General features: G+C 51.2%; 1 protein-coding gene across 1 annotated transcript; it reads left to right on the plus strand.

The window, feature by feature from the left end:
- Positions 1-683: 683 nt before the first annotated feature.
- On the plus strand, positions 684-9,090 carry CALHM3 (calcium homeostasis modulator 3). The gene is made up of 3 exons (XM_021943649.2): positions 684-2,146; positions 5,461-5,716; positions 8,201-9,090. The coding sequence occupies exons 1-3, from the start codon at positions 1,860-1,862 to the stop codon at positions 8,690-8,692; spliced, it is 1,035 nt and encodes a 344-aa protein (XP_021799341.1). The 5' UTR covers positions 684-1,859; the 3' UTR covers positions 8,693-9,090.
- Positions 9,091-22,925: the final 13,835 nt, after the last annotated feature.

Raw genomic sequence — 22,925 nt, forward strand, 5'->3', positions numbered from 1 at the left:
TCCCTCCCTGAGACTAGAATGGAATTGAGGGGTGCTCATGACCCTCGCAGCCCAGTTCGCTCTCCGTCTGCTCCACACCAGCCCTGCTGGTTCAGGGTCATGAAGTCTGGCCTTGGGCCAGAACAGTCCACTTTTCTGGTCAGCAGCCCGGTGGGGACTAAGGCTGAAAAGCACAGACGGAGGATCCCAGCTTCCTCTCTGACTCTGTCCCCACCGGGGTATGTGAGCTCCGACAGCCCCTCTGGGGCTGTACCCACCTGAAGATGTAGTGGTGATTGTCCTCCTGGCTTGAAGGGTTTCTCACCCCTGCCCCGCCCTCTCCTCCACTCAGAGTCAGACTCACAGGACCACTGGTGGCTCTCCCCATCTTCTCCAGTGCCTCCTCGTTTCCCTCACACAGGGAAATCTGTCTCATAGGACCCAGAGTAACATACAAATATGGAAAGTAAAAAAACTAAGTGGCCTGGCTCAGTGACTCATGCCTGTAATCCCAACACTTTGGAAGGCCAAGGCGGGAGAATCACCTGAGGTCAGGAGTTCAAGACCAGCCTGACCAACATGGCGAAACCCCCGTCTCTACTAAAGATACAAAAATTGGCTGGGCGTGGTGGTGGGTGCCTGTAATCCCAGCTACTTGGAAGCTGAGGCAGTAGAATCACTTGAACCTGGGAGGCAGAGGCTGCAGTGAACCAAGATCCTACCACTGCACTCCAGCCTAGGTGACAGAACAACACTCTGTCTCAAAAAAATAATAATAATAAGTAAGACCCAGGTTTCTGGCTGTCTTCATCAGAAGTACAGACCACACAGATGGTCATGAAACTTGCAAGACTTATTTGGGATGATCTGACTTAAAATATGGGCTAAGTAACCTTTACAAAATTCATTTTGCAGGTTTCAGGAGTCCCTCAAACATCTGGGCTGTCATCCTTCAGAGAGGCTGGAACTGAGACACAAGGAGAGACCTAGTGACCTCGGAGAGTTAGGAGAAGCAGTGATTTCAAATGCATGTCCGTCACACGTCACACGGAAGAAGGGCGGGGGGAAAGCCATGCAGGTGTGGGCGTGGCACTTGAGCAGCCTCTCCCATGGGCACCCAGTGGTTAATGCACATGGTTAGCACGTCTCCAAGGGAGGCCATCCCCTTCCGCTATCCCTTTCATGGCAAATGCTGGAACATGGTTGAAGACTCCTCTCAAGGGTCTCCTCTTCCAGGAAGCCTTCAGGCAAGAATAGGTGCCCCTTCTGGCTCCTGCTAGCCTGAAAGCCAATATGAAATCTCTCTGGGCTGAGCTGAGTCGTCATATTTTGTTGTTGTTGTTGCTGTTGTTTTACTTCGTCTCCGAGACAAGTTCAAAGTCATGCTTTTCATCAAGACCAGAAAATATACTTTGGCTCCATCGGCATCTTTGCCTCACCACACCCAGAATCTGCCTGTGCCCCAAAGGAAGCCCCGACAGCTGTTAAGCCTGAGCATCCAGACCCTAAAGCAAAGAGAAATGGGCCGGGAGGAATGGAGTGACAGGGCGGGGCCCATTTGCCTAGAGGTGCTTTGGGCTGGCTGGTCACAGAGGGTGACTCATTCCCCCAGAGAGGACGGGAGTGGCACCAGGGGACCATTGGGTTGGGGAGGGGAGCCTTTGTGGAGAGAGCCTGTCCCTGCCTTAAGTGCCTGCTGGACCCCGGGAGTCTGGGCTGGGGCCTGGACACTGCTTCCTCCTTGACCCCTCAGGCCCTTGGAAGCCAAGAGAGACCCTCTTACAGATCCCAGGCTCATCCCCAGTGCAGCAGACACCAGGAAGGTGGCCAGAGCCTCACTGAGCCCACCCGACGGCTGCCCACCCACCCAGGCTGGAGTCATGGATAAATTCCGCATGCTCTTCCAGCACTTCCAGTCAAGCTCAGAGTCAGTGATGAATGGCATCTGCCTGCTGCTGGCTGTGGTCACCGTCAAGCTGTACTCCTCCTTTGACTTCAACTGTCCCTGCCTGGCGCGCTACAATGCACTCTACGGCCTGGGTCTGCTGCTCGCGCCCCCGCTCGCCCTGTTTCTCTGCGGCCTCCTCGCCAACCGGCAGTCTGTGGTGATGGTCGAGGAGTGGCGCCGGCCCGCAGGGCACCGGAGGAAGGACCCAGGCATCATCAGGTGCGGTCCCACACCACTCAGTGACCCATGGGCTTTACCAGGGGCTCCCCAGCCACCCACAGGCACTGCCAAGTGCACCCCCAAACCCCAACTATCCTCATTATCAGGGGATTCTCCACCCACCCTATAGGTACTGCCAGGTGCACCCTCTCCTTTCCCCAGCTAGGAATTATCGGCTCATAGAGACCCACTTGCCAGTTTCCACTCTGGAAACATGTTTCTGTTTCTATCATTTGTCACCTTTCCATGGCCAGTGCTGTAAACATAGGAATGACACAGAATTCTCAATTACCCAGGCCACTCTAGGGGCTGTGGGAAAACTTCCTCTTTGCCCTCTGAAGTTCTGCTGAAAATCAACTGGCAAAAGGCAGATTAATGAGAGAAAAGGCATACAAATTTATTTGATTATCGTTTTATGTGCCGCAGAAGACTTCAGAATAAAGACCTAAAGATACAGGGGAAATGGTCCATTTGTATGCTTAGGTTCAACAAGGTCTGGAGAGCCATGCAGAAATAGAATTGGATTAAAAAAGCGATGAACTAAGGCTATAGACGGAGTGGGGAAACTCAGCAAGGCCATCTAGGTTCTTCCTGGCCTCTCTATACAGCGTTCCTTTCTCCCAGACACGGGCAGGACCCTCTCTAGAAGGGAGTCTGATGACCTACAGTGGAACTAGGTAGGTCAGATCGTTTCTTTATGGCCAGTTTTTAGACAGAAAGGCGGGGGGAAGTTAGAGTCATATTTTTAGGTTTTATGGTGACAGCTTTGGAGGAAAGGGGTTCTGGTTTCTATGACCCACCTTGGGGAAGAGGGATTCTAGTTTCTATGGCTAGCCTTGGGGGAGAATAAGGAGCCAGAGATTGGGTGGGGGGGAAGGGCGTGGTGGCTCACGCCTGTAATCCCAACACTTTGGGAGGCTGAGGCCGGCGGATCACCTGAAGTCGGGACTAGCCTGGCCAACATGGTGAAACCTCGTCTCTACTAAATATACAAAAATTAGCCAGGCATGCTGGCACACGCCTGTAATCCCAGCTACTTGGGAGGCTGAGGCAGGAGAATCGTTTGAACCCGGGAGGCGGAGGCTGCAGTGAGCCGAAATCACGCCACTGCACTCCAGTCTGGGCGACAGTGCAAGACTCCTTCTCAAAAAAAAAAAAAAAAAAGAGAGATTGGGTTGGGGGAAGGGGAAGGGGAGCAGGTGGGGGGACAGGAGAAGGTTAAAAAAGCTTTTGCTTCTGAGGTCTTCATTTTGGGGTATCGTTTTCTGAGCCCCAATACCACATCTCCACATCTGTCACACTGGCCACGGAATATAATTCACCATATGCTTGAAGGGCCATCCCATGACATGCATAGCAGTTTTTTGCATGTGGTGAGAGGCAATGATTGGCTTAAAGGCTGTGTTCCCTCTCTTGTAAGCTCCCTAGGGTGAGGACCCTACCTACTGCACACCGTGTCCTCAGAGCCCAGCACATGCATGGCACTCTGTAGCAAAGTCCGCTGGAGTTGAGTAATTCATTGTATACCCACGCAGGGCCAAGCTCTGTGCTAAGTGCTTTGAGTGCATGGCCTCTCTGAATTCTACCTGAGTTCTCAGGCTGCACCTTTATTGGACCCATTTTTAAGGATGGAAACTTGAGGCACAGAGAAGTTAAGTAACTGTACCAAGCTCCCACAGCCAGGAAGTGGCACTGCTCAGATTCAAACCCAGGTTGACTGAACAGGCCAAGTTGGAACAGCTGCCTTTCCTGTTTTGGGACAAATCTCTAAGTGCTCTAGATGTGCAGGCAGTGACGGAAGGGGCTAGGTGGGCTTTCACTCACTCACCATCTCCTCCTCTCCCCTATTCTCTGATATGGATGGTAGAGGTGTTGTCAAACATATCTAATGTAACTTCATAACGAGTCCCCAGTTGCATCTTCTGACCACATTGCCCTCCATAGAAAATGCTAAAGCCAAGGCCAGGCATGGTGGCTCATGCCTGTAATCCCAGCACTTTGGGAGGTCAAGGCAAGTGGATCACCGGAGGTCAGAAGTTCAAGACCAGTCTGGCCAACATGGCAAAATTCCGTCTCTGCTAAAAACTACAAAAAATTAGCTGGGCGTGGTGGTGTGCACCTGTGGTCCCAGCTACTCAGGAGGATGAGGAAGGAGAATCGCTTGAACCCAGGAGCCGAGATCGTGCCACTGCACTCCAGCCTGTGCGACAGAGCAAGACTCCCTCTCAAAAAAGAAAAAAAGAAAAGAAAATGCTAAAGCTACCACTGCCTAGAACATATTTACAGTTCACACTGGATAGGTCACACACGCCCATGCCTGGCATACACCATTGGATGTTTTGTGTACAATCCAATTCAGAAACAACATTTGCATCCAGTGCACCTGCGCGCAGCCTCTGTTCCATGTTCTCAGGGATCACATCTGCCTGCAATTCAGCTGTGCAAGGGTGGTCACAGGCACTGGGTGTGTCCCTGGCCTTTTCCTCTGGGGTCCAGTGGGCACAGCTCCAATAGACTCCTGTCCTGTGGCCAACACTCAGTCGAAGTCACTGCAGGCAGGGGCAGAGCTGACCAGGAAAGGCGCCAGAGGCCGGTCAGAGGGTGGGCTCCTGGGATGCTTTGTGGGTGGGGGTGTTAGAGGTGCTGCTTTTGGAGGGTTACTGGGCAGGGCTGTCTTAGCTTAGGCTCTCCTCCAAAAGCAGGCTCTGGAAGGAATGTGATAATGAGTGGGCAACTGGGGCTCAATCCTTCAGGGGACCCCCTAAGGGCATACATAGAACACATCTCAGAATTGTCCCACTGAGGATTTAAGAAGCTGGGATATTGATCCACAAGGCCCCAGCCCTCTGGGGTTGAAGGTTGATTTGGGGGTTAACTTTTCAGTGCTTCCAGCCTACCCCTCTCTGGAGCAAAAAATCCTCCAAAGCCCCAGGGGCAGAACAATGCAGGTGCTCGAGGTAGGAGGCCCTATTCCCTGTGAATAGAACCAGACACGGCAGCCACAGATGCCTCTGGCATGGGCAAGGCACCAGCAGTGTCTGTTGCAAGACCTAGAGCAGGAGGAATGCCAACTCCTCAATGCTCCAGTCCTGGGGATCCCAGGGGCCCCAGCCCTCCTTCTTCCCTGTGTCTGTCGCTGAGACCTCTATACTGAGAGCTGCAGTCTGATGTAACCCGGCCTGAGACCTCTATACTGAGAGCTGCAGTCTGATGTAACCCGGCCTGGGACTTCCCAGCAGTCCATCCTTGCATCTCCCCTGCTGCAGCTGACTTCCAGCTGCTCCCTGTGACCCCCCTCCTTCCTCTGCTCCCAGGTACATGTGCTCCTCTGTGCTGCAGAGGGCGCTGGCCGCCCCCCTGGTCTGGATCCTGCTGGCCCTCCTTGATGGGAAGTGCTTCGTGTGTGCCTTCAGCAACTCTGTGGACCCTGAGAAGTTTCTGGACTTTGCCAACATGACCCCCAGCCAGGTACAGTTCTTCCTGGCCAAGGTTCCCTGCAAAGAGGATGAGCTGGTCAGGAATAGCCCTGCTCGGAAGGCAGTGTCTCGCTACCTGCGGTGCCTGTCACAGGTAACTGGGGTGATCCTCCCCTGGCCCTTGCACCCTCACCAATCCCCCGCATTGGTTCTGGAGTGGGGTGGGGGGTGGTGAGGAGGAACAGATGATGGGCTCAGTCCATTCCCAGGAGGCAGGGAAGCGCTGGAGACCACTGCTCTGCCTTGCCTGCGCCCACTGCACACCTTCTTCCCACCCGTGAGAAATAATACTAATCTCCACTTATTGAGCATTTATGTGCCAGGCACTGCAGTGAGCATTTTATATGTATTATTTCATTTCATTTGTGGAACAACCATTATCCTCCCATTCTCCAGGTGAGGAAGCAGGCTCTGAGAGTTTAGTTCATAAGGCCAAAGTCACACAGCTTATAAGAGGCAGAGCAGGGATCCGAAGGAGTGTCATTATTCCTCTTAATCACCTTCCAACAATGTAGGCTCTCTCCAGATGCCGGTCTTCCCAAAAGGCACCAACTCTATTATCTTGGGGGACAAACCCCAGCTCTGCCCCGAGCCTAGACTCCAGATTCCACCTATAGATAATAAAGACACAGCCCCTGCCCCTTGGGGAGGCTGACAGGCTCATGGGCTGGCCAGCAGTGCAATGGAGGGAGGACCCGGGTGCAGGATGCACTTGATTCTGGCTCAGACTGTGACCTTGGCCATGGGACTACCCCTCTGGACCTCAGTTTCTCATGTAAAATACAGAGGAGCTTGGTCTCCTCCATCTTGATGGTCCCTGCAGGCTTCAACACTCTAGGCTTTTCCTAGTTCGGTGGAAAGAGCATGGAATTTGCAGTGAGACCAGGGTTTGAATCCTTACTCAGCTGTAAGTTATCAGTCATGTAAAGTTTATCAAGTTGTTTGCTTTTCTGCTCTCGTGTATAAAATACTCACCTTAAATCTAGTGATGTTGGGGGGAGTCTAGTGAAATGCCAAATGAGAGAGCTTTGTAAATTGTGGAAATCACTTCTGTAAATGATAAGGATTCAAATATGTCCCTTGGTTTAAAGATGTGACTTCCCTGCTCCAGGTCCACACAACTGCCCCAGGTCTCAAGCTGGGCCTTAAAGAGACTATGGCTTTGGAAGGTAGAGAGGAGGGAGAGGAGTCTGCCGGGTGTGGGCTCCAGCTTTAGAGAACTACTTCAGTTTGTCCTCACTCCTGGCTGGGAACACTGTCCCCTGTTCCTATTGTGTGTCACTGTCATTCAGCCTTCAGTCTCGGCCCTCCAGGTCAGGTTGGGTGTCCCTCCTCTGGACTCCCTCTCTATGACACGTACCCAGTCATTGCCTATTTAATTGTCTATTTCCTCCACTAAGGTAAGAGCTCTGTGAGAGCAATGACTGAGCCCCCAGTTCCTAGCACAGTGCCTCCCACCAAATATAACACAGTGGATGCCTAGATGGGAAGACAGACAGATAAGCACACACAAGGATGACAAAGGACTGGATAAAAAGATGAGGGGGGCCGGGCGTGGTGGCTCACACCTGTAATCCCAGACTTTGGGAGGCCGAGGCGGGTGGATCACATGAGGTCAGAAGTTTGAGACCAGCCTGGTCAACATGGTGAAACCTCGTCTCTACTAAAAATACAAAAATTTGTTGGGCGTGGTGGTGCACATCTGTAATCCCAGCTACTTGGGAGGCTGAGGCAGGAGAATGGCTTGAACCCAGGAGGCGCAGGTTCCAGTGAGCTGAATCGCACCATTGCACTCCAGCCTGGGCAACAGAGCGAGACTCCATCTCAAAAAATAAAAATAAATTTAAAAAAAGATGAGAGGATGGATGATGGATGGTTGGATAGGGGGTGGATGAGTAGATAGATCAAGGGAAGAAAGGAGGAGCATATGGGAGCATGAATGAATGGGAAAAGAGATAGATGGATGATGGACAGATGGAAGGATAGTTAGGAGCTTGACTGGATGGGAAGGTGACAGATTTACAGTAAGACAAGAGGATGGATGATTGGATGGGTGGAGAGATGGTTGAATGGGTGGATGGATACAAGGATGAGAGAATGAATGGAAGGGAGAATAGATGCATGGATGAAGGATGGTTGGCAGGACGGATGACTGAATAGGAAGGTGCATAGATTTGAGGAAGGATGGATGGGAAATGTAAAAGGAGGGACTTTGGAATACCTTTGCCACACTATACAGGACAATTCCTCAAGTAGCAGATGCTCTAAGAGTTAATTCACTTTACAAGGCCACGGGGATACAAAAAAGGACATGTAATCTGATGATCACAGTTTTCTTTGTGTTCATTCTTCTCAATTTATTTCCCATTTCATTCAATACTCTGATTAATGACTATGATGTTTGGAGTGGTATACTGCAGTTAAATTATCTAAGGAGTATTTGAATCCATTGGAAAATGAAGAATATTATGTAGACATGGTCAAATTAAATTTGCAACATTCACATACGTATTCATAAATACATATGTATAGGATTAGGCCCCACTCACACCTAACCTCGGGCCTTCTTACCTTGCAGGCCATCGGCTGGAGTGTCACCCTGCTGCTGATCATCGCGGCCTTTCTGGCCCGCTGCCTGAGGCCCTGCTTCGACCAGACAGGCTTCCTGCAGCGTAGATACTGGAGCAACTACGTGGACCTGGAGCAGAAGCTCTTCGACGAGACCTGCTGTGAGCATGCGCGGGACTTCGCGCACCGCTGCGTGCTGCACTTCTTCGCCAGCATGCAGAGTGAGCTGCAGGGACGGGGGCTGCACCGGGACAATGCAGGCAGGAGCCCCGAGCCCCCCGCAGTGCCTGAGCCCCCAGAAGTCCTGGACAGTGGAAGCGGGAAGGCCCACCTGCGCGCAATCTCCAGCCGGGAGCAGGTGGACCGCCTCCTGAGCACTTGGTACTCCCGCAAGCCCCCGCTGGACCTCGCTGCATCCCCCGGGCTCTGTGGGGGTGGCCTTAGCCACCGCGCCCCTACCTTCGCACTGGGCACGAGGCTGTCCCAACACACCGACGTGTAGGGTCCTGGCCAGGCTTGAAGCGGCAGTGTTCGCAGGTGAAATGCCGCTCTGACAAAGGTCTGGAGGCTTTCCAGGCCATGGGGACCCCACAGCAGGCACCCTAACTCTTGTTAGCCTTCTTTTTCAAGTAGCCCAATCTCTGCCTAGTTTCTGGGTGTGGCCTCCAGTGTGCTTCACAAACTTTAATGTGGACTCGGTTCACTGAAGGCCTTGTTAAATACAGGTGCAGACTCAGCGTAGCCAGGACCGAGTCTGAGATTCTGCATTTGGAACAAGCTCCCTGGTAATACTGATGTACTTTTGGTCAGTGGACTAAACTTTGAGTAGCAAAAGTCTAAATAGATCTGTCATGGGTTCTGGGTTCTAAAAGTCAATTCTAAATAATAATAATTACCTTAGTCTCTTGCCTGGTTTCATTTGTGTAATTGTCTTTTTTTTTTTTTTGAGATGAAGTTTTGCTCTGTTGCCCAGGCTGGAGTGCAATGGTGCGATCTTGGGTCACTGCAACCTCTGCTTCCTGGGTTCAAGCGATTCTCCTGCCTCATTCTCCCGAGTCGCTGGGACTACAAGAATGCGCCACGACACCCGGTTAATTTTGTATTTTTAGTAGAGACAGGGTTTCACCATGTTGATCAGGCTGCTCTCGAACCCCTGACCTCAGGTGATCTGCCCTCCTCGGCCTCCCAAAGTGCTGGCAGGAGCTCCAAGCCACCACGCCCGGGCTGTGTAATTGTCTTTAATTATCTGGGGTTTCTAGCAGCTTATACCAAGGTTCTCATAGTAAGTTCTAGCAAACTCTGCTAGTTGAGTTCCTTTTGAAACCACTAGTTAGTGCCTCTTGCTGGCTACTACAGATGACTACTTTTATATTTTCCTGTTGAGGGGATTTTTCTGTGTTTGAATGTCAAGGGGCTGACTCTCCCAGCTCCAGCCTTCCCAGGCTCCACCAATTCTAGCCAACCAAGGCCAAGCAGCCCTGCCTGGGTCCTCCTCCTTCAAGATGCTGCTCCTCTCAGCCTTCTGCTCTCCTGCAGCGGGGGCAGGCGCTCCTCCTTCACCTTCCACGTACCCTTGCCCCACTGCTAGCCTGAGCCCTGGGCTCAGCAAGGTTCCTTCCTAAGATGACCCCCTCCCCCAGAAATTCCCAGAGGTATCTACTGCTGCCCTTAGCAAGAGGTTGGCACCCTGGTGAGGATTTCCTCAGAGCAAAGTAGGGGTGTGGGGTCTAGCTCAGGGACAAAAACCCCTGAAATGCCGGTGTTAGTTCTGCTGGAAAAACTGCCATTCCAGGCCCGGTTCAGTGGCTCATGCCTGTAATCCCTGCACTTTGGGAAGCCGAGGCGGGTAGATCACCTGAGGTCAGGAGTTTGAGATCAGCCTGGCCAATATGGTGAAACCCCGACTCTACTAAAAATATAAAAATTAGCCAGGCGTGGTGGTGGGCACGTGTAATCCCAGCTACTCAGGAGGCTGAAGCAGGAGAATAGGTTGAACCCAGGAGGCAGAGGTTGCAGTGAGCAGAGATCACACCGCTGCACTCCAGCCTGGCAACAAGGGCGAAACTCTGTGTCAAAAAACAAAAAAACCAAAACTGCCACTCCATCTCTGGCAGCCCAAACAGGAAGGGTTTGGGGAAGATTTAGCCTTTGCTCTCCTCTGGGCCTCTGCCCCTCCCTGATGACTCATCCAGCCCCCACTCCCTACCCCCACCCCCAGACACCCTGCGGTCACCTCCATCAGCACAGATGGTGGCCACAGGAAGCAGACCCGGGTTCACCCCATGCTTTTCTACTTCCTCGGCACCCCAGGAAGTACAGGGGCCCCTGGATGCCCCCCACCCTGGAGCCCCCTTCATCAGGCAACTTTTGTGCTCCTGGGCTTTTGACAAGAGGGCCTGTGAGACCAGAAAATCCCTGCAGCTCAGCCTCCTCCCCACCTACAGGCTGTGGTCAGGTCATGCAAATGTCTGAAATAGCGCTGGGTTGGGACCTGGTTTAGGCAAAGCTGTAGCAGTGATAGGGTGCGGAGGAAGGAGGGAAACCTTGGAGGTGGCCCAGTCTGCATGAGTGAGCTCCCAGCCTGGGGAAAGGAGGCTTAGGGAGGCTGCTTTGGGCTCCAAGGAAGCAGCATCTGGAGTAAAAAGGCGCCGACTGCAATCGATACTCTTACCTTCCTATACTGAGCACTTACAGAGCACCTACTGCATAGAAAGCACTGTGCTAGGGAATAGGGAAGAGAATACACCAACGGCCTGCCCCTGCCCTCAAGGAGCTGTGCTTCCTTGTGCTGAGGAAGTAGAAAAGCATGGGGCGAACCCGGGTCGGCTGTCTGGGGCCAACATCTGTGCTGATGGAGGCCATAGCAGGATGTCTGCAGGGCAGGGACTGGGGAGAGAGGGAGTCATCAACAAGGGGCAGAGGCCTAGAGGAGAGCAAAGGCTATACTTGGCGCTCTATTAGGGGGACAGAGGTGGGTACAGAAATTATGATAATCCAAAGCATAAGGTGTAAGTGATCTAATAAATGCAAACCAGGTACCATGGGGAGTTAGCAGGGAGAAGGAGGCTCTCAGCGGTAGGGGTTGAGGGAAAGCTTCACAATGAAGGTACCATTTGGATGGGTCTTAAGGATGGGAAGGATTTTGACATGTGGAAAGAAAGATGGAGGGAGGGTGCAGAGCATCTCAAGGGAAGAATTAAGAACAAAGGCATAGGCTGGGCACAGTGGCTCACGCCTGTAATCACAGCACTTTGGGAGGCTGAGGCAGGCAGATCATGAGGTCAAGACATCGAGACCAGCCTCGCCAACATGGTGAAACCCCGTCTCTACTAAAAATACAAAAATTAGCTGGGTATGGTGGAGCACACTTGCAGTCCCAGCTACTTGCAAGGCTGAGGCAGAAGAATTGCTTGAACCCAGAAGGCGGAGGTTGCAGTGAGCCAAGATCACACCACTGCACTCCAGCCTGGCGACGGAGGGAGACTCCGTCTCAAAAAAAAAAAAAAAAAAAAAGAACAAAGGCATAAAGTTGGGCAAGGGGCAGAACATGTTCTATTTATTTATTCAGCAGATGCTCACTGAATGCCTAGAGTGGCCAGAGAGCAAGACAGATAGTCCTGTCTTAATGGGGCTTCGAGTCTGGAAGTGGAGACAGAGATATAACAAGTGAACAAAGAGCCAAGTGGAGAGGCGTGCAGTCCAGCCTGGCAAAAGTAAAAGACCTTGGCCAGAGGGCCCAGGAGGCCCATCAAGCCACGTTCCCTGAGCTCGGTACCTGGGAATACATTCTCTTGATCCTCTGTCCTTGACAGCCTTCAAATGTATCTTTCATCCTCTTCTGTCCCCAGTGTGGTTTCAAACCCCTGACTGTGTCCTGTATGTGGACCTTCTTTGGGAGACACAGTGGCCAGCCAGACAAGGCAGGAATGTACTGGAAGCATGGACATTGGCTGTTCCAGTCCCCACCCTCATGCAGCCTGGGCAGTTGCAGTCGCCATCTCAGCTAGGTTTGCAAAAGGAGGGGAAGATGGCAGGAGACTCCAGGATTTAGCTCAGGACTTTGACTTTATCTTGCTGGCATTTGGGGATGAGAGACAAGTGCTTGGTGGCAAGGTCAGGAATAGTGATGATATTTGGGGTTCACCCATGTGGAGAGGATGGTGCAGCTGCAGAAATGGATAGGGCCATCAAGAAGAGGGGCTTGTGTGAGAAGAGGAAGGACTAAGACTTTTAGTTTTGGAGTGGGAAGAGCAGACCACAAGGGAGAGAAAGGGTTAATCACAGAGGCAGAGTCCAGAGGCAGGCCAGGGAGGAGAAAATTCCTAGATGGGGGAAGGAGGACCAACAAATCCAGTGGTGCTTCTGAGCAACCGATCAGGGGGAGGACAGAGGGAAAGTCACCGGTCATTGCCAACTTCCCAGGGGAGGGGACTGCTCTCCCAGGGAGGTAGTCCTGGCCAAGCAGATGGGTAGGTTTCTATGTGATTCATATAAACCCCTGGGCACCTGCCCCAATTTGTGATGATGATACAAGAGAGACCTTCAGCATCCCCATATGAGGAAGGGCACTGGGACCGAAAGACTACGATAGGAGCAGAGAAATCATGTCCACACTAACATGCTCCTACTTCCAAGGCTCTCATTGAAAATGAGGGAGTCCAGCCAGGCACGGTGGCTCATGCCTGTAATCCCAGCAGGTTGGGAGGCTGAGGCAAGTGTATCACTGGAGGCCAGAGTTCAAGACCAACCTGGGCAAGATGGCGAAACCCCATCTCTTAAGAAAAAAAGAAGATGGCCGAGTGCGGTGGCTCATGCCTATAATCCCAGCACTTTGGGAGGCCGAGGTGGGTGGATCACCTAAGGTCAGGGGATTGGGACCAGCCTGGCCAATATATAGTAAAACGCTGTCTCTACTAAAAATACAAAATTAGCCAGGCATGGTGGTGCACATCTGTAATCCCAGCTACTTGGGAGGCTGAGACAGGAGAATCGCTTGAACCCGGGAGGCAGATTTTACAGTAAGCCAAGATCGCACCATTGCACTCCAGCCTGGGCAACAAAAGCAAAACTTTGTCTCAAAAAAAGAAAAAGAAAAAAGAAGAAGAAAATGAGGGAGTTCTCTATTTGGGGCTCAGCTCTGCCCAGCCCTTTGGAGTCACATGAAATGACTTCTCCCTGCTTGTGCTGACTGGCTCTGATGGGGAGAGGCATGTGGGATGGGGAGAGGTCCCTGAGGGTCTAGAGGAGGCCAGTGGGAGGTGATCTGGTGTCAGCTGCCATGGCAGTGAGCTTTGTACAGGCATTTCGCCCCCTACTCATCTCACAGAGCTGTACCGTCTCAGAAGTGTACCGTCTTTTCTCTTCTCACGGAGCTGTGCAGGTGCGTGCTGTCTCCCTTTTGTGTCTGAATTCTTGCCTCCTTACAAATTTATCTTGGTCCAAGGTTCACTTCTTTTCTTCATTCACTTGTTCGTGTATTTCTTCATTCATACTTACTGAGCGTCCTTTATGTACTAGGCGCACTTTGCTAAGCAATGGGCATATGGTAGTGAATAAAACAGATGAGGACTTTAAGCCTTTATGGTACAATGGGAGCCCCTAGATATTAAATAACCCACCCACCTCAAAAAGTAATTACAATTGTATTAAGTGCTGGAAGTGGAAGTACATCCAGGGGCTCTGAAAGCCTGTGTCCACAGGACTGGTCTCAGCAGAAGGTTCAGGAAGGCTTCTCTAAAGAAGGAACTGTAGGGGAGGGAAAACTTCCCCTTCACCCAATGAAAGTTCGCTGAAAATCACTGACAAAAAGCAGATCAACAGGAGAAAAGCATACATAGTAATTTGATGCCAGAGTTTTCAGGATGAAGACCCAAAGACACAGAGGAAATGGTCCATTTTTATGCTTAGGTTCAACAGAGTATGGAAACAACCACGCAGAAATACGATTGGACAAAAAAAGATCTGAGCTGATGCTATAGACTTGGGGGGGAGCCCAGCAAGGCTTCCGTTTAGGTTCTCCCGGGCCTCTCTGGGCAGCACTTCTTTCTCCCATGGAACGGGGGAAGGGGATCTTGTGACCTGCAATCTAACAAGGCAGGTCAAATCATTTCTTTATGACCAGTGTTCACGCAGAAATATTGGGGGTGAGGATTAGAGTAATTTGTTTTCTTTTGTTTTTTTTTCTTGAGACAGAGCCTCTCTGTCACTCAGGCTGGAGTGCAGTGGCGCCATCTCAGCTCACTGCACCCTCCGCCTCCCGGGTTCAAGCGATTCTCCTGCCTCAGCCTCTCGAGTAGCTGGGACTACAGGGGCTTCTCACCATACCTGGCTAATTTTTGTATTTTTTAGTAGAGACGGGGTTTTGCCATGTTGGCCAGGCTGGTCTTGAACTCCTGACCTCAGGTGATCCGCCCACCTCGGCCTCCCAAAGTGCTGGGATTACAGGCGTGAACCACCACCCGCTGGGTCTAGAGTAATATTTTTAGGTTTTATGGTTTTATGGCTGGCTTCAGGGAGAAAGGGGTTCTGGTTTCTATGACCCACCCTGGGGAAGAGGGAGTCTGGTTTCTATGGCTAACCTTGGAGGAGAATGAGGGGCCAGAGACAGGGGCACAGGTGAAGGTCAGAAAGAGTCGTTTGCTTCTGAGACCTTCATTTCAGGGTATTGTTTCTCTGAGCCCCAATACAATCATTACACTGAGACCTTAAGGATTCACAGGAATATTCTCTGGTGAGAATAGGGGGAGAAGTATTGCTGGAATGTGCAGAACCTGTGCAAAGGCCTGAGATGGGAAGGGGTTTGTCCTGTTTGAGAAACTGAAAGCAAACTGGTCAGCTGGGGAGGAGGCATCGGGAGGAGAGTGGCCCTGGCACCAGCTGTCACACAGTCATACAGGCACGGTCATACAGGCCCTATTAAGGATTTTGGACTTAAAACATTGGAGGGAATTAAATAGTAATTTGTCAGATGTTCACTTTTAAAAGATCCCCCTGGCCACAGCCTGGGAGTGTCTTGATAGAATTGCAGAAGGCAGGCAAGAACTGAAGGGGCTTGGATTGGGGTGGAGATGGAGAGAATCGATAGATTAGAGGTATTTCAGAGTTAGAATGGACTCCGGGTATCTTGCTTAAAATCTCACACAAAAACATTATATTAGGCTAGGCTGGGAATGTAAAATAAAATACACTAGGCTGGGCATGGTGGCTCAGCCTGTAATCCCAGCACTTTGGGAGGCCGCGGCAGGCGGGCTGCCTGAGGTCATGAGTTTGAGACCAGCCTGGGCAACATGGTGAAACCCCGTCTCTACTAAAAATACAAATATTAGCTGGGGGTGGTGGTGCATGCCTATAGTCCCAGCTACCTGGATGGAGAATCACTTGAACCTGGGAGGTGGAGGTTGCAGTGAGCCATGATCGTGCCTGTGCACTCCAGCCTGGGCAAGAGAGCAAAACTCTGTCTCAAAAATAAATAAATAAATAATAAAATAAAATACAGTAAAAATAAAACAAAAGTGTCAGTTGCTTAACACAATAAAGATGTATTTCTCACTCAAGCAAAACCTGATATAGTTAAACAGGGAAGGGAGGTTGAAGAAGGGGGATCTGCCCCACACAGTCACTTGGGGACCCAGCTGACACCGCCATCTTGTGATGCCACCATAAAGACACATGATATGACTGGGTACAGTGGCTCACGCCTATAACCCCAGCACTTTGTGGGGGGCCGAGGCAAGGGAGGATCCATTGAGGCCAGGAGTTGAGACCAGCCTGGGCAACACAGCAAGACCCTATATCTACAAAAATTACAAAAAATAAAAATAAAAAAAACCCTAGCTAGGCGTGGTGGTGGTACACATCTGTAGTCCTAGCTACTTTGGAGGCTGAGACTTAATGATCTTTTGAGTCCAGGAGTTCAAGGTTACAGTGAGCTATGATTGTGCCACTGCACTCCAGTCTGGGAGACAGAGCAAGAACCTGTCTCTAAATAAACAAACAAAAATAAAAAAGACCCATAGTATGTCCCAGAAGCAGGTCCTGAGAAAAAGAAATGAGTGCACATAGCTTTTAAGGAAGTTGCTTCCAGGGAACCCTGCAAGGAACGGAAGTGATACTGGAGAGGGAAGAAATCCAGCCAAGGGTAGAGCCACCAGCCAGTTACCACCGTGGGCAACCAGAGCCTGATCCCACTGGGGAGCTCGGGGAGACCACAACACAACTAACCGTTCCCCAGGAAGGAGGAGGTGGCATGTCTCCACCAATCTCTGGCTGTCACTGGCTGGGGCACTAGTTGGGCACCTCCAGGTTTCCTTGGGCCAAATGTAAACCCAGTGCCAGAAAAAAAAGCCCTCAGGCAGACAGTCTGAGCTGTTTTTAGTGAGCAGCCTTTAGAAGATAGTGGTGAAAGGCCGGGTGTGATGGCTTAAGCCTGTAATCCCAGCACTTTGGGAGGTCAAGGCAAGCAGATCCCTTGAGGTCAAGAGTTTGAGACCAACCTGGCCAACATAGTAAAACCCCATCTCTACTAAAAATACAAAAATTAGCCGGGCGTGGTGGCGGGCACCTGTCGTCCCAGATACTCAAGAGGCTGAGACAAGAGAATCGCTTGAACCCAGGAAGCTGAGGATGCAGTGAGCTGAGATCACACCACTGCACTCCATTCTGGGCAACAGAGCAAGACTCCATATCAAAAAATAAAAAAAAAAAGAAGATAGCGGTGAGGGCTGAGGGGAGTGGGCGGGGCACAGAGGTGTCTGTTACACCTGGCATCCAGGGCCACCCTCAGAGAAGTGTGGGAAGATGGTAAGAAGTGATGGTAGATTCTGCACCAGAAATCAGGCACAAGGCCCAAGCTTCCCTGGCACAGAGGCTGAGAATTATAAGGGAACACGTGAATGACTTGGTGAGTGCTACCATTTTGCCACAGCGTACACCCCCATAGGGTTTGGCTGGTGGAGAATGTAGCATTTTATCTTTCTTAGGCAGAGACTTCATACCTCTGATAACCCAGCCTACCAGCACCTGAGATGCCTTGGCAGCCCCGTTTGCTGTTGGCTCCTGCCTCCTCCACTGCCCCAATCTCTGGATGCTCCAACAGCTTCTGGTTGAGGGCAGCGCCCATTGGAGCACCCCACACTCACACTCTCCTACGCAAATTGTGCATTTTCCTAAAAGTATGGCACCCACTCTCCCCAGGAGCCTCCTTTGCATGCTGCTTTTCATGACACCCCTAACTCCTCCAAACCAGAGGGCACTCACCAGCTGTGCCCTCTGGGTGCCTGGACAACAGCCCCAAGGCCAGGAAGCAGGAGGCGAGTGTACATCCCAGTGTTGACCATGGCTGAGTTTGCCACCATGCTCCAAAATGTGTGTGACATCCTGCTTTTTATTTATTTAGTCGTGACCTGGGAGTTATAGGGGAGAGATTGAGAAGACACTAAGCACTGATAAGTGCACCACCAAAGACCCCTACTGAAGTTAAATAGAACCATAAGCCCTCAAGAGTCCACCGCCGAACATCCAGAACCTGTGAATATGTTACTTTCCATGGCAAAAGGGGCTTTGCAGATGTGATTAAATTATGGATTCTGAGATGAGGAAATGATCCTGGATTAGCCAGGTGGGTCCCTTATAAGAGGGAGGTAGGGCCCGGCATGGTGCCTCACGCCTATAATCCTAGCCCTTTGGGAGGCTGAGGGGGGAGGATCACCTGAGGTCAGGGGTTCGAGACCAGCCTGGCCAACATGGTGAAACCCTGTCTCTACTAAAAATACAAAAATTAGCCAGGCATGGTGATGCACGCCTGTAGTCCCAGCTACTCTGGAGGATGAGACAGGAGAATCGCTTGAACCCAGGAGTCGGAGGTTGCAGTAAGCTGAGATTGCACCACTGCACTCCAGCCTGGGCGACAGAGTGACTCCATCTCAAAAAAAAAAAAAAGAGAGAGAGAGAGAGAGATAGAGGTAGGAGGAGGGTGAGAGTCAGAGAAAGAGCTGTGATGAGGGAAGCAGAGGTTGGAGGAATGTGATGTCACAAGCCAGGGAATGCGGGTGTCCTCTACACAGTAGAGAATACGAGGAAATGGATTCTCTTCTAGAGCTTCCAGAAGGCACAGCCTGCCAGCCACTTGATGTTAGCCATCCAAGATCCATTATAGGCTCCTGACCTCAGAACTACAAGAGAATAAATTTGTGTTGTTTTAAGCCACTGTACTTGTGGACATTTGTTACAGCAGTAATAGAATACTAATACAAATTTTGAAAATGCACTACTGAAGCTCAGGTGTGGAGATGATCACTATTATTATTACAGTGTTGTAAGGATGGTTCATGACCACTCCTTGTGTGCCTGGCGCACTGCGAAACTCTTGATCTGCCCAGCTGATTGAATCCTCACAACCACCCGGGAGGCAGGCGCTATCATCCTCCACATTTCACAGATGAGAACGCAGCGGCGCCCAGAGGTTAGATGACTTGCCCAAGGTCCCTGGCTAGTGTGTGGCCGGGCTGAGACTTGAACCCAGGTCACTGGCTGGGTTGCTCTTAGCTCTGTGACACAGCTTCTTTTGTTTGTTTGTTTGTTGTTTTTTGAGATGGAGTCTCACTCTGTCACCCAGGCTGGAGTGCAGTGGTATGATCTCCGCTCACTGCAACCTCCGCCTCCCGGGTTCAAGCGATTCTCCTGCCTCAGCCTCCTGAGTAGCTGGGATTACAGGTACACACCACCACACCCTGCTAATTTTTTTTTCTTTTGTATTTTTAGTAGAGACGGAGTTTCACTGTGTTGGTCAGGCTGGTCTCGAGCTCCTAACCTCAAATGATCCACCCGTTTCAGCCTCCCAAAGTGCTGGGATTGCAGGAGTGAGCCACCACACCCGGCCGGCTTCTTGGTAAGAGAAAAACTTGACCATCGAGTAGAAGAAACAAGGAGCAAGTGGGTGGGGCCTGGATGTGGTTTTGGATGGGCAGTGAGGCACGGCCGTGTTCCAGGAGAGCAGCGTGACAGAAGGGTGGTACCCGGGAGCCCAGGGGTGTCCCTGTGTCCAACAGCTTTGGCCACAGTAACAAAACATAGCACAGACAACAAACATTTATTTCTCACGGTTCAGGAGGCTGGAAGTCTGAGATGAGGGTACTGGAGGCTGGATTCTGCCTTCTCACTGTATCCTTGCAGGGATACAGTCCTTCTATAAGGACACCAATCCCATTCACCAGGGCTCCACCCTCATGGCCTAATCACCTCCCAAAGGAGGTGTATCCATGATGGCATTGATATACAACACTGGGCCACAGGGAGGGAACTGGGAGACGTCCGTAGGATGCCTGGTGAAAAAAAAAAAAGATTACATTTCTTTATCTTATATAATTATGATAGGAAAAAAATGAAATATAAAGTATTAGGAAAGATTTGTGTAAAACATCCAGATGAAACCTCCTAAACTTCTCAAAATGAGAAATGAGCTTGCTTTGGTGAGCACTTTTTAATATCAGGGGTTTTTTTTGCATGAAATGCTGCAGGCAATTCCTATTCAAGGCTCTTTATTTTATTTATTTATTTATATTTTTGAGACAGAGTCTCGCGCTGTCACTCAGGCTGGAGTGCAGTGGCATGATCTCAGCTCACTGCAACCTCTGTCTCCTAGGTTCAAGTGATTCTTGATTCTCCTGCCTCAGTCTCCCGAGTAGCTGGGATTACAGGTGCCTGCCACCACAACCAGCTAATTTTTGTATTTTTAGTAGAGATGGGGTTTCACCATATTGGCCAGGCTGGTCTGGAACTCCTGATCTCAAGTGATCCACCCATCTCGGTGTCCCAAAGTGCTAGGATTTTAGGCGTAAGCCACCATGCCTGGCTCATGAAGGCTCTTTTTTATTTTTTATTATTTATTTTATTTTTTTTTTTTGAGATGGAGTCTCGCTCTGTCACCCAGGCTGGAGTGCAATGGCGCAATCTCGGCTCACTGCAATCTCTGCCTCCTGGGTTCAAGTGATTCTCCTGCCTCAGACTCCTGAGTAGCTGGGACTACAGGCACCCGCCATCGCGCCCGCCATCACACCCGGCTAAGTGTTTGTATTTTTAGTAGAGATGGGGTTTCACCGTGTTAGCCAGGATGGTCTCGATCTCCTGACTTTGTGCTCCACCTACCTTGGCCTTCCAAAGTGCTGGGATTACGGGTGTGAGCCACCGTGCCCGGCCTCATGAAGGCTCTTTAATGATGATTTCTTCAAATGTTGGATAAACACCACCCACAAAAAAACTTAGCCCAAGTAGGTGATCATTTTTTTTTTTTTTTTTTTTGAGATAAGGAAAAAATACAAAAATCAGCCAGGCATGGTGATGCACACCTATAGTCCCAGCTGCTTGGGAGCCTGAAGTGGGAGGATGGCTCGAGTCTGGGAGGTAGAGGTGTAGAGGTGGCAGTGAGCTGAGATCATGCCACTGCACAGCAGGCTGGGAGACAGAGTGAGACCCTGTCTCAAAAAAAAAACTAACCCTCACTCTACTCTCAATGACAACTGTAATTTTTTTTTTTTTCGGGCATAGAGACTGGATCTCTCTATGTTGCCCAGGCTAGTCTTAAACTCCTGGGCTCAAGCAATCCTCCCTCGTTGGCCTCCCAAAGTGTTGGGATTACAGCCGTGAGCCACAGTGCCCACCCTGCAACCAAAATTCTTATGATAATGAGAACGATTGATTGATAATCTAATCAAACTGTCTTATATTGAGTATTTATTATTGTTATTATTATTTAGAGACGGGTCTTGCTCTGTCATCCAGACTGGAATGCAGTGTTGTGATCATGGCTCACTGCAGCCTCAAACTCCTGGGTTCAAGTGATCCTCCCACCTTGGCCTTCCAAAAGTGATGGGATTACAGGTGTGAGCCACTGTGCCCAGCCTCAAGTATTTTAAAATAACACTGCACTTAGAATTTGCAGAATGTGTATATGTGGTTAGAGCAGGCAGTGTGGGCGCTACTAGAAAGGCACGTTATCTACAAGCAGGGAGCTATGTGCAATATACAAGACAGAATTCCAGGTAGCCCCCTGAAACTACCCCTCCTGGTTTCCTGGACCACCCCAAGCCCACCCCAGCTCTGGCATCAGCTCACACCTGCTGTTGGCCACGCATACGAACACTGCAGATGTGCAGGGTAGGTCACCTCTATCACTGGACCTCCCTCATCCTGCAATCCACCTATGGTGTTCCATGGGGAGCCTCTGCGAGGGTCTTCCAGAGGCTCCCAGCCTGGGGGCTCCAACTGCCCCAAGCCCAGCCTGACAGCAAGGGGAGCAACATCCTTCCCCACTGTATCCTATTGGTGACAATCCAGCATCTCCACCCCGACCAGCAGAACAGGAACCTGATTCGCCCAGAAGAGAAAGGCCAAAAAACATTTCCTGACCCCTCCTCCACCCCCCACTCCCACTCCCACGAGAGGGCTAGCCTGGGTTCCAATCCCACTCCTCCACCTACCAGCTGGGTAACTCTCAGCTGATAACTTAACCTCTCCAAGCCTCAGTCCCCACCTCTGTAAAATGGGGATGGTAGTACCTGTCCCATGGGATTGTACGAAGGTTACACAGGCAATGCTTGTAAGTGCCTGGCATAGGGCTCCACCCAGGGCAAGCCTGGGTCACTGCTGGTTCTGGTCAGTGATACAGAGACCCTCAGACACAAAGACCACTAATGTGATCACACACACACACTGACACACAGATGCAGAGGTCCAAAGGCACAGTGAGCTCACGCGTGGGCATACACATGGGGAGGCACAGATCTGTGGGCCCCATGGAGATGTCCTGGCCAGGCTCTGTCTCAGCCCCATACCCCACTCCTTTTCCCAGACAGGAGACCTCCCGCTGGAGCTGGATCTGACCTGCCCTTGGGAGGTCAGGGAGAGCCCTGGGCATCAGAGCGAGCGCGCTCAGCTCCTCCTCTTTGGTGTGTCTGTGAAGGAGGGCTGGCCAGGTTTCTGCAGGCACTCTTGAGGCCCTAACTCCAGGCATGAAACCCCATCACCCCACCCATTTAATTTTTTCACCTCCTTGCTGTCCGCATGCAGACCCCTTTATTTTTTGATTGGGGAAGTAGAGGTCAGAGGTGGAGCCAGGAAAGGGTTTGCCATCCACAGCCCACAAACACACAGGCACACCCGCAGAGACACAGGCAGGCCAACATAAGGACTCCTGCAACACATTCACAGGCCACAGCCCCTGCCCAGGCAACCTGTCAAATCCAAGTCTTCTGCCAGCAAATCCAGGACGTTTCATTCTACGCCATGTCCACATTAGCACCATCCCCCCAACCACCACTGCCATCCCCTCTGTGACCAATATCCCCATGACCACCAGCAGCACCCTCACTGCAGCCACCGCCACCGCAGCACCACACTGTCATCGGGGAACCGACGGAGGAGCCCTCTGGGATTCTGATACAGCATGGAGGAGACCCCCAGTGGGAAGGGCAGAAGGAGGGCAATGAGCTTCCTAGGAGCTCAGAAGACAAGGTCCAGGAGCTCTGGCCCCTGCAGCAGCCCTGGACTCTCCAAACTGCAGCCCTGCTGGAGACAGTGTCTTCCCAGCCTGTGTCTGAGCCTGCCCTCTCCCACCTCTCCCTCCCTCCCTCCCACACCCACAGAAAGCTGGTCCCTAGCAGGTGCTAGTGCTGGAGGTGGAGGCGGCTGCAGAGAGAGAGAAGCCCAGGAGGGAGGGGCACAATCCTGGCTGAACACACAGG

The sequence above is a fragment of the Papio anubis genome, chromosome 11 (genome assembly GCF_008728515.1).
Source record: "Papio anubis isolate 15944 chromosome 11, Panubis1.0, whole genome shotgun sequence".
Lineage (NCBI taxonomy): Eukaryota > Metazoa > Chordata > Mammalia > Primates > Cercopithecidae > Papio > Papio anubis.